The sequence below is a fragment of the Chinchilla lanigera genome, unplaced genomic scaffold (genome assembly GCF_000276665.1).
Source record: "Chinchilla lanigera isolate Chin_1 unplaced genomic scaffold, ChiLan1.0 scaffold00005, whole genome shotgun sequence".
Classification (NCBI taxonomy): Eukaryota; Metazoa; Chordata; class Mammalia; order Rodentia; family Chinchillidae; genus Chinchilla; species Chinchilla lanigera.
In genome coordinates, this window is record NW_004955406.1 from 22,326,161 (window position 1) to 22,337,810 (window position 11,650).

General features: G+C 34.9%; 1 protein-coding gene across 5 annotated transcripts in view; it reads left to right on the forward strand.

Moving 5' to 3' along the window:
* Smg7 (SMG7 nonsense mediated mRNA decay factor) overlaps positions 1-11,650 on the forward strand; it is a 79,485-nt gene that overhangs the window by 52,863 nt on the left and 14,972 nt on the right. For all 5 annotated transcript variants that reach the window (XM_005375025.2, XM_005375022.2, XM_005375028.2 and 2 more), the window contains 7 exons: positions 2,080-2,251; positions 3,443-3,514; positions 4,350-4,500; positions 4,845-4,980; positions 8,401-8,563; positions 9,057-9,213; positions 11,071-11,141. In XM_005375025.2, coding sequence (XP_005375082.1) covers positions 2,080-2,251; positions 3,443-3,514; positions 4,350-4,500; positions 4,845-4,980; positions 8,401-8,563; positions 9,057-9,213; positions 11,071-11,141 — 922 coding nt within the window. The remainder of the gene's footprint in view (positions 1-2,079; positions 2,252-3,442; positions 3,515-4,349; positions 4,501-4,844; positions 4,981-8,400; positions 8,564-9,056; positions 9,214-11,070; positions 11,142-11,650) is intronic.

Genomic DNA, 11,650 nt, shown 5'->3' on the forward strand with positions numbered 1-11,650 from the left:
GTTTCCACTCTTTATTCATTCAGTACCTGCTAAACTCAGTTCTTTATTTTCATGTTTTCTTGTCATCTTCCACTGGTTTTGTGTTTTGTTATTGTTGTTCTACTTCTTTATTTCTTTTTTACTTTCAGTTTTTGTTCTTTTGCTGTTGTTCATGCTTTTTCTGTTTTCTGATTAACTTGGGGTTTTAACTTAAGCTAATTTTAGTCAGCAAATTTTTTGCCCTTTATAGAAGTACAGGCAAAAGCAAAATGAAGTAGATAATTCCTGTGCTTAGTAAGAAAGGGCACACAAGATTTATATTTAGTTATCAAAGTGGTTTTTATATTAGGAGAAAGATGCTGCCTTTTGGTTTCTTTTGAATTGGATCTTCAGGGTGTTATACAGTATTTTTTTATTGTGAATTCTGTACATGTTAGAAAAAATGGTGATAGGATCAAAGTGTTTCTAATTCTGTAGCCTTAGTCCAATAACTTGATACTTCATTTAGCTTTTACTTCCTCAGTTGAGAAAGTGGAACGTTATATTTACACGCATGGTGTTGGTACTAGCTTACCACAAGGATAGAGGTGGGCAGATACATCAAATTATCTAGGGAATAAGTTTATTATAAATATAGAATGTTCTGTTGGGTATGCTCTGTGTCATGCTTTCTCTCTTCCCCTCTTCTTCCTTTCCTCTTTCTGTCCTTTTCCTATCACTTACTATGCCCTTGTCTCCTTCCTCTATCTTCTGTGAACTCTTTCAGGAGACAGGTTTTCTTACTCATCTTTGCATCTCTGTTGCTTAGCATGAATCTGATGTAATAGGAAGATACTTGAATAAATATAATTTCGAAAAACTTTGAGTGAACATATTTGTAAAGATTTGAATAAGCAAGACTACAACGTGAAGAATTCTGTGGGGACCAAGAAACAAACATTTGGCAAGATGGGAGGAAAGCCTTTGAATGAAGGAAACTGGAAAAGTGTAAAACCAGAAGAGCTCAGTGATTAGCCATAAGATCTGTTTTTAAAGAAGCAGAGAGGCCCAGCAGCACTATACTGTATTTAGCTGGTAGGTAGTTAATTGTCTAACAGTAGTTTAATTAGAACATTGGTAGATGTTGGGGTGTGAGGAAGGGACTTATGTGGCAGCTAGATGGTAATGAATTAAGGAATGGATAGGAATTGAGAAGCAGATGTAGATAATGTGCATTCCTCTGAAAGAATTTGGTTAAGAAAAGGAAGGAACATTAGACGTTTGCTGGGAAGGAATTAAGAGTCAAGGGAGAGTGTTTTCGTCATTGCTGTTTTACATTTTTTGTTTTCTGCAGGAAACCTTAGTATGTCCAGGCCACAGGACAGATATGTGAGAGGTTAAAAACAGATGAAAAATGGTGAGGAGGTGATAGGCAGAAGTCAGAAAAGAATGGAGTAACAAGTATACACAGGTAGAGGAGTTCTGACCAAGAGGAACAGCCCCTCATAATTTAAGAAGAGAGACTAGAGGAGGGAAGCATGAATGATCTAATGAATTAAAATCCGATATGTATGTGAAGATGTGAATTGGCTTAAAACTTAAAAAAAATGAATGTCACACCAGCCTGGGCAACATGAGACCCCCCCCTTAATCAAAAAAGAAAATAAGTATCAAAAAACTCCTAAGTCTTACAAATACTTTGTCTTATATTTAAGTCATATTTGTAATGTCATAATTTGTAAGTCACATTTTTAATGTGATAAACCAATCTTTAATGGTTTTGTGTGTTTTTGAGAGAAGTAGATAGATAATTTCAGGAATTTCTTGCTTTTCTTTGCTTGCTATATGAGTCTCAAATCCCTATTTAGGTAAATAGCGTGTTTAAAAAATGCTTCTGTTCTTTTAAATGTACATCCTCGAATGCTCTAATAGTGGGAAATTTGAAAGATATGATATGTAGCAAATGATACCAATTATCTTATGAAAGGTTACCATACACTTTTCATGTAGTTCCTGCTCAGGTCCAAGGAGTAATACTGGATATATATCTTACAGCATACAGACTTTACTATTAAAACACTTCCAGCTTTCTACTAAATATTGTGTATGTTTTTCCTTTAGTTATTACAAGAACTGTGTACAGTGTTTAATGTAGATTTACCATGCCGTGTGAAGTCTTCCCAGTTGGGAATTATCAGCAATAAACAGACGCATACCAGCGCCATAGTGAAGCCACAGTCTAGCTCCTGTTCCTATATCTGCCAGCACTGCCTCGTTCACCTTGGAGACATTGGTGAGCCTTTGGTGTGAAGAAACTGATAATGCATTCATCCTTTTCTTTGTGGTAGTCATAGGAAGCAGCTTTTTTCCTTTAAGCTGAATGTGTACACACAATTTAGATTGTCCTAAGAGGAAATCATGAATGTATTTTTAGAAACTTAGAATTCCTTAGTGTTTTGGGATTGGGAAAGGATTGTAAAGGAAATAATTTTCATAATAAGACTTAAATTTTATTCAGACTTAATGTACATATAGGCAAATAAACAGCAAAAGTATAATTTGAACTAAATTTATCAAAGTACATTTACTAAATTAAAAATCTACACTTTTGGAATAAATAGGGTGTATAAATCATTTCTGCTAGAGCTAGATTGCTTTTTCTTCCTGCCAGTACACTAAACGCTCATTTTTAGTTTTGTTTTCTTTTTAAAGTGGTTTGTATTCAAATAACATGTATTTTATGTGGGAACTTATTTATTCTTTTTCATCCCTTTAAGGTGACTTAAAAAGGTTGTAAAACAAATTAACTATAGGATTATGTTTTGCTTGTCCTCAAATAACAAGGAATGGAGAACATCATTCCTTTTAAAGTTTGAAGATTGTAGGTTTTTTAACGTCACAAGCTAGTGACTGCAAGAGGCATCACATCAAAGTAAGCAGTGAGTTTTGCAGGGAGATTCAGTGGTAATGTGTTTAGGTTATTTTTGCTTTAAATGTATTCTTTGCACACACATAATATTACAATATTTAAGCATTTTTTAAAATCACCTTATAAGATATTGAAGGAATTACCTAATTTTCAGATCATATTGTATAGTGCTTTTTGTTTTGTTTTGTTTTTAAGTGCCATATAACTCACCCCTTCTTGTGGGCCGGCTCCAGGTCACCAGCATAGTCCGTAGTGGAAGCTGGTGATGCATGACACTGGAGGACCTGAAAATGGGGGCTAGGTAAGCTTTCAAATTGGTTATATGCTGATTGTCCCGAATAGGGAAGGCTGGATGGACACTTCACACATAATCCTATAGTTAATTTGTTTTAAAATCTTTCCTGTCCTTAATGGTCTTAAAATTACTTTTAGATTTAAAGTTATATCTTTATTATCTTTAGAATTTAAAACTGTAGCTGTTTTGGAAGTACCCTCCTGGTGGATTTTTTTACTTATTTTTTTTTTTAAGCTAAATTTTCTTTTTCTTATTCTCAGCTCGATACAGAAACCAGACCAGCCAGGCAGAGTCCTACTATAGGCATGCAGCTCAGCTTGTCCCCTCCAATGGTGAGTGGGCCTGTCAACTTGAGGGTTGACCATGACTCTGTGTTCTTTCTAGCATGGTAGTAGATAACTCAAGGCTCACCTTTCAAGTTTTGTAAAAGCAATAACTGTGAGTTTGGTTTTGATTTTTGTATTTTCCCCTTTTAATTGTACATTTCATAAAACTAAAATGAACTTTTTTCAAATAATATTTTTATTGTCTGTTAAAGCAATATAAATAGAATTATTGTGACATAAAAGTATTTCTACAACTCTGGCTTCATTACTTATAGAATAATTTCTTTAATACAATCATTTCCCCTTAGAAAAATGGTTTCTTACCTAAAAGTTAGTACTTTTGTTTTTTGATGTCCCTAAAGTAGACAGTAACAGTGATACGTAAAGAAATTTCAGCAAATATTTGCTGGTTATAAATCATCAGTGCTAAGCAACATTGAAATTCCGTTAAATTCCAGAGTCTAAAGTAGGGATGGCCGTCTGGCCACACCATCCATTGCATATTGTCCGTGACTGTTTTCACAGTACCATGATAGAGGTAAGTAGAGTGACAGAGACCTGTGGCATGCAAAGCCAAAAGTACTTACTAGCTAGCCCTTTCTGAAGTCTTACTTGAAGCTGCCCTCCATTCTAGTCATGATTTTTGTAAATGTGTATGTGATAGTATGTACTGTCTCTAAAATATGCTATTTTATAGCATGCTCATTTATAATTACTTACGAGATTTGTTTTATAAAATATTCCTCATTATTAATTTAAGGTTATAAAAACTGACCATTTGTATTCTCATGGCAACACTGCTGTTCCTGGGTTACTTTAGAATCTTAACTTTCTCCTTTAGGTCAGCCTTACAATCAGTTGGCTATCTTAGCTTCTTCCAAAGGAGATCATCTGACCACAATTTTCTACTACTGCAGAAGCATTGCTGTGAAGTTCCCATTCCCAGCTGCCTCCACTAATCTACAAAAAGCACTTTCTAAAGCACTGGAAAGGTAGGGTTGATTTTTTTCAAGAGGACCCTGTGCAACCTGAAGCCTTAATTCTTCAAAGTTTGGTGTACAGGAAATAATGACAAGGACCTGTGCTTCTTTCCTCCTGTTTCTAAACCTATACATAGACATACTATGTTTTGTAGTCACTGAATTTTACCCAGTATCTGATTTGTCCTAACTGAATACTGACTCATCCAAGTTATTACAGTTGAAAATTTAGATACAGAACCCTGGCCTTGTGTACCAAGTGCTCAGATAACCTGCTTGTGCAAGCCAAAGTCTCTTTGAAATGATTTTAGCCATTTTGCTGCTTAAGATTCATTGATGTTTTTCTTTCATTTCAGCCGGGATGAGGTGAAAACCAAATGGGGTGTTTCTGACTTTATCAAGGCCTTTATTAAATTCCATGGTCATGTGTACCTGAGTAAGAGCTTGGAGAAGTTGAGCCCTCTTCGAGAGAAATTGGAAGAACAGTTTAAGGTTAGATTTCAAAAATAGAAGCTTCTTTTATTGTCTGAATCAGAAAATACAAGATTTGGAGGAAACTGACTTCTCCTTTTTAATGTCATTAACTATGAACTACTGACAAAAGTTAATTTTTAAGTGTATGAAATTCTTGCATGCAGCATCCCCTCAATTTAAATTCAGGTATATTATACAAATAGAGTGGTAATGTTTTCACTGAGTAACTGCCGTTTGGTAGAAAGTATCAAAGTAGAAAAACATCATTCCATCTTTCTTAGTTTTGAAAGCGCTACTTTTGATGGTTTTGTACTCTTTGACCTACTTTATAGATACTGCCATTCTGCAAATCATGCTCTTTATTCTGTTTGTGTTTCAATTTATCGGGATCTCTGATCATTTGAAGGAAAGCAGTGAGACCTTCCATAGAAATATATTTTACTAATTTATATAAGGAGATAAAATTAAGTAACCTTTGATCCATTTATATATGAAAATGATCTTTTATTAATACATGAAGAAATAAGCAGTTTAAAATAAATACTATAGAGAGAGTCAAAATTAAGTATTAACTTTAATTCACTTATTCAAGAGACATGTGACTTCTCACTATTGTAGGCACTGGAGTCAGTAGTGAACAAAACAGTCTCAAAGAACTTACTTTCTTAGTTATTTCCTTGCATCTGTACATAGGGTATGGTCTGTAACTTACAGTTGTTTTATAACAGTTTTTCTGTATTTTAAAGACTCATATTCTAAGAGATTTTAGAAATTGGACCGCTAATATATGAATTAGTCAGATATAGTCCTTATGAAATAGTTTTTAGAAATAATCATTTTTAGTTGATACTTCACATGTGTAAAAGGATATATTAGATAATTATGATAGAAATAGTTTATTTTTAAAATGAGCTTATTCAGTCCCTGTTTGTTTTCTGTTTTTAGCTGCCTATTTAACCTTAGTCTATGATGTAGTACTTACAGGGTAAGGGTGTGTGAAAGGAATGACTAACTTTTTAATGCCATAGGCTATTTAGCCTGCAAACAAAAACCATGTCTAAATAGATTGGTAATAATTATTCATACATACATATACATATATAGGGGATTGTTTAAAGAGAACATGTCTTTGTCTTTCTTAGAGTTGGAACTAAGATCTTAAATTTTATGTAGAGTTCTGTAAGTGGTTGCTACAGGAGATTCTGGATTCACCTTTTTTAGAGAGCTTAGATACTAGATTGACAACCATATTTCTTGGATGGTTTAGATACAGTCCTACTAAATAACAAGATACTGGACTAGATGACCTCCTAAGATTATTTCTAACTCTAGTTCTTTGAAAGGTATACTCCCTAAACTGGGTGGTTAATGAGATCTTCACTGTGTAATTCTAGTCTAGAAGCTAGTCAATTTTACATTACCTAGAACCTCAAACATACTTTCCTCAGCTATAAATTTTGTAGTTGTTGATTTTCAGTTTTTTGAGACAGGGTCTCACTGTGTAGTTCAGGCTGGTTTTAAACTCACTATGTGGCCCCAGCTGGCCTCGAATGCACAGCAATCCTCCTGCCTTAGCCTCCCAAGTGCTAGGAATAGGTGTAGGTCACCATGCCCAGCCTTATAAATTGCTGTATGTGAAGTTCTAATGGGTATAAGAGGGCAATTGGTAAAATATACCTAGAAGTATCATTATAACACTCTAAAGTTAAACATGATATGATCCCTTTGGAACCTTGCCTAGTGTGTTAGTCAGCATTCCATTACTTAAACACTGGAAAGGTTTGTTTTAGCTTACGGTTTGAGAGGGTTTTAGTCCATGGTAAGTTGGCCTATTGCTTTAGGCCTCTGGTGAGGGAATATATAATGGTGGGAGCATTTAACCGCTCACCTCACTGCTACCATGAAGCAAATAGTGAAAGAGAGACAGAGAGAGGGAGAGGGAGAGAGGGAGAAGGAGAGATAGATAGAGGGAGAGAGAGGAAGAAGCTAGTGTTCCAGTGCCCCCTTCCAGGGTGTGCCCTCAGTAACTTCTTCCCTTAGGCCCCACCATCTGAAGGTTCCAGTAGTACCACAGACTGGAGACCAAGCCTTGGGGAGATTCTGGATTCACCTGCCTTCTGGATTCAAGATTCAAACCATAGCAGTCCCTGTTAAAATAACATAACAGTGTTGGAGCTAAATTTTAGCATAGTAAATTTTCAAAAGTAGAAGTAAATTTCAGAAAGTACTTGTTATATCTAAAACACTTCTAGATAATTAGTATCACCCATGTACATACTTCATTATGTCAATCTAATGGTCCAGTTTGTATAAATGATTAGCTTACTTACAAGGTTAAATATAAATTGAAGAGGAAATTTTGTGTGAAAATTCTGGGGAAGAGGCCAGAGTTTAGGAAATTTTGAGGAAAAGAAATAGTGCCTTTGGAAAAGGTGTAAGCATTGTAGATATATACAATAGAGTGGCAGATTGCAGAAGGCTGAAAATTGATAGAGTACAGTAAAATAGAAATGTATTTTTCTCCAATAATAGTATGGAAGACCTTACTCTGGATATTTCAAATTCCTCGTGTGAATAAAAACAAAACAAATCTCAGAACAGTGAAGGCAGCTGTGAATTTCTGACATGGTAGGCTCTCCTCTCACTGCTGATAAAACTAAGTAGGGGCTTATTATTTCTTACCATTAGGCTAGTGACAGTCCCTGCTATCTCCAAAAAGTTTCCCTGGAGAGAGAGGGAGGCATGTATGGTTAAAGTATAAGGTAAGACAAGAATATCACTTCCAATAACTGTTCAGCTTTATCAGGGACTTGTATTGGAAAAGTCCTTTACACGGGGGTAATCTAAAACTATTGCAGATATTAAAGTGGAAGGATAATTGAGGCCACCAGCTGAGAACGTCTGAGTGACAACTTCTTTATAGTGCTGCTCAGCAAGCCCTCTGAACACAATTATTAAGTAAGCGAAATTTGATGAAAATCATATGTATACTTTTCTGAAAGAAAAATGTTAGTGTAATAATTTGTACAAGTGCCTGTAAGACATCCTAATGATTGCTTCAGCATGCCACTTACACTGTGTTCTAGAGTTTGTTCCTTCTGATTTACTGTGCTAATAAGTATGTATCTCTTATTAGAAGTACTTCTAATGAATTAAAATGTATAAATTTATAGATAGAAACACCCCTTCCCAATTTTTTTCTTCTGGTCACATAAAAAAATACATATTTCTAAGTGGAAAAATTGTGGATGAGTAGATCAGACAACTCATTAGTATATGAATTCTTTTCAGCAGAAAGAGTCAACTTGGAAAATACAAAATCCAACTAAAATACTAAAATTTAATGTGGTCCTAAATGTAGGCTACTAGTTTAATTCCTGAGTCTAAGATGGTTCCTTCTCTTGATAATATATATAGCATTTTTCTTTTCCTTTACAGAGGCTGCTATTCCAAAAAGCTTTCAACTCTCAGCAGTTAGTTCATGTCACTGTCATTAACCTGTTTCAACTTCATCACCTCCGTGACTTTAGCAATGAAACGGAGCAGCATAGTTATAGCCAAGATGAGCAGCTATGTTGGACACAGTTGTTGGCCCTCTTTAGTGAGTATTAATTATTTAACAGGTGCCATCTTCTTGGAAAAGCAATATCTTAGTCATTTCATAATTGTGCCAGAACAAAGTGATACATAAAAGTGTCCTGTATTTCTTAATGTTAAATCAGGAGGCCTAATCCCCAATTTCTATCCTTTCATCTCATGACCCCCCTCATTCAACCTGATAACATTTTTTAATTAATTAATTAAGTTATTTAGGTTTTTTGAGACAGGGTCTTACTATGTAGTTCAGGCTGGCTTTGAACTCTCTTATAGCCCAGGCTGGCCTTGAACTCGCAGCAGTGCTCCTGCTTCCCGAGTGCAGGGATTATAGCTTTTTGCCACTACACTCGGCCTGGTAACATTTTTAGCATGGAAAAGAAAATGCATTTTTAGAAATAAACTTGAGTATACAACAGAAGGCCTATAATATTTTAATTTGGACTGGCATATAGTTTCAAATATCTTACGTTTCCTGAATACTTTTTTTTTTCTTGAAGTGTCTTTTCTTGGCACCCTGTGCAAGTGTCCCCTTCAAAACGAGTCTCAGGAGGAGACATACAATGCCTATCCTCTTCCTGCTGTCAAGGTCTCCATGGACTGGCTGAGACTCAGACCCAGAGTCTTTCAGGAGGCGGTGGTGGATGAAAGACAGTAGTAAGTGTTTGGAAATTTCATGGTAGCTGGTGTGCTTTGTTTGTTTGATACTCATAGATGTGTAAAAACTGCCTTCTGAAGCACAACATTTGAACAATGAAAGAACTTGTATTTTCTGCCTACTCTGGAAAATGAACTGAAAACCTCATTGTGTGCTTGTCGTTTATTTATTTTAGTTCTCTGTAAGATGTGCAACTTTGTCTGCACTCCCCTGCCCCTAGTTGCCATCCTGGGGAAGAGACATTTTTCAGATTTCAGAATGAACTTGACATGCAGTGTTTCTCAGCAGTACATTGTGCCCCAATTTTCTACTTAGGAGTTGAAGGGAAAATTTTTTTATTTCTTCTGTTATTTTTATATATAAACTGATATTGCCTTACAGTAACACCCAATCTGAATTACATTTATTTTAAATATAGAAGATTGAAAGTTGTTTTTATACTAAACATTTTCTCTGTCTACTCAAGTAATTCTGAAAGGTCTTAAAAACTATTGATTTTACAATGGCAAATGAAAACTGTCAGAGTACCTTTGATTATAGGAAAAAATACTTTCAAGAAAGCTTTACAGTGAGTAGGCTTTACAGTGTAAACTTTGGTGGTAAACTTAAGGAAGATATGTGAAATTTCTGCTTGTGGCCCAGCAGTTGCAGTTTTTTGTACACATCTACTAAGGTCACAATGTAGAAAATAAAGTTGATCACATTTTAAGATCCTGTGATTCTTCTACTTTGTAATTACCTCTCCTTTTTTCTCTCTTCTGACCGCAAGCATCTTCACTTCTAACTTTGTCATGAGTGGACTTTCAGAATATAATGCAGTATTCCGAATGCTGCTTTTGGGTGTGAATGTAGACTTTAGTAATACAGAGTTCCAGACATTGGGTTTTTTGTTTTTATTTTTAAAACTTCCATTTCTTTACTCAGCCTGAAAAATTGGTCCAAAAAAAATTAAGAATATTTTTCAAAAAATTTTTGGACCAATGTTTCGTGCTTATATCTGGTCATCTGAACAATTACTTTGAAGATAACAATATGCAATATAACAACCGTTGTTGATTTCCTATCATGTTTTGAAAATCTGTATTGTTTTTAATGTTTTTAAAATTTTTATTCTTTTAAAAACTTTTTAAAAATCACTCAGCCTGTAGTTTCTCTACTCTTACGTAGTTTAGAACTCAGATTTCTATTTTGTCCAATAAGGTGTATGCTATGAAAGAAAAATTCTTTGTTTTACCATTTGCTTATAAAGTTTTTGTATTTATGAGTAGTGGTGGCCTTTTTGTTTTATTTTCCTTCCTGTGCAATGATCTTTTTTGGACCAGAATTCAGAAACTAGAGTAGTATAGCAATGTAGACGTTTTTGCACCATAAAGAAAAAACATTATTCAACACTTTGAACAGAGAATGTGATATGAATACGCTGTAAACAGACCGTGTCACAAGTTAAAGATCTAGCAGTGGGTTCCATAGTAGATAGTGTTTGTGAAACCACTATGAAAACATAGTATGTCGTTATCTCTGGTCAGAGTTTTTTCAGTAAATTTCAGTTTTCAGTGTATAACATGTTATTTTTACTGTTTGTTAGATTAGGAACCTGAGAAAGGTGTAATAGCATTGGACCCTTGTAGTAGATCTTAACTAAATATCTTTGAAAACAAATTTTAGAGAACTACCCAACCTTTAAAATGCTAACATGAAGGAAAAATACATAAAGACCAGGTGCTATAGGTATCATTTTCATGACTCAATTTCTTGTATAAAAACTGTTCTAATTTCTTGTATAAGAAATTAGAAATTACATTGTTCTAATTTCTCTTGTATAAAAGTAAAATCTGAACTATTTCTTTAATCTACAGCATTTGGCCTTGGCTAATTTCTCTTCTAAATAGTTTCCATCCCCATGAAGAGGATCTCTCAAGTACTAATGGTAGGTGAGGGGTACCCAGACAATGCATTGTTGCTGTGTTTATCTATCACCAATTTTTTTTTTTTTGTTTGTTTGTTTGTTTGTTTGGTACCAGGAATCAAACTCAGGACCTTGTGCTTGCCAGGCAGGCGCTATGCCACTGAGCTATATCCCCAACCTTCACCAATGATTTTAAGCCAAAGAAAAATAGGTTTTTTGGTACAAAATCTTTGACTTTAAATTTAGTGTTTCAGAATTGACTTTCAGCTCTCTATTGATTAAATGGGTAGAAATAGAGATAATGTTCTTCTAGTCCTTTCAGCAGCATATTCAGCTACATTTGAGTGGGACTTCACACATTGCAATGATACCTTTAAATTCTTTCCATCTTCTACCAGTCCTCTTCATAATATTTAAAGAATGTATTAAAAGAAAATTTGGGGGCTGGGGATTTAGCTCAGCGGCAAAGCACCTGCCTGGCAAGCGCAAGGTCGTGAGTTCGGTTCCCGGTACCGGAGAAAAACCAAAAA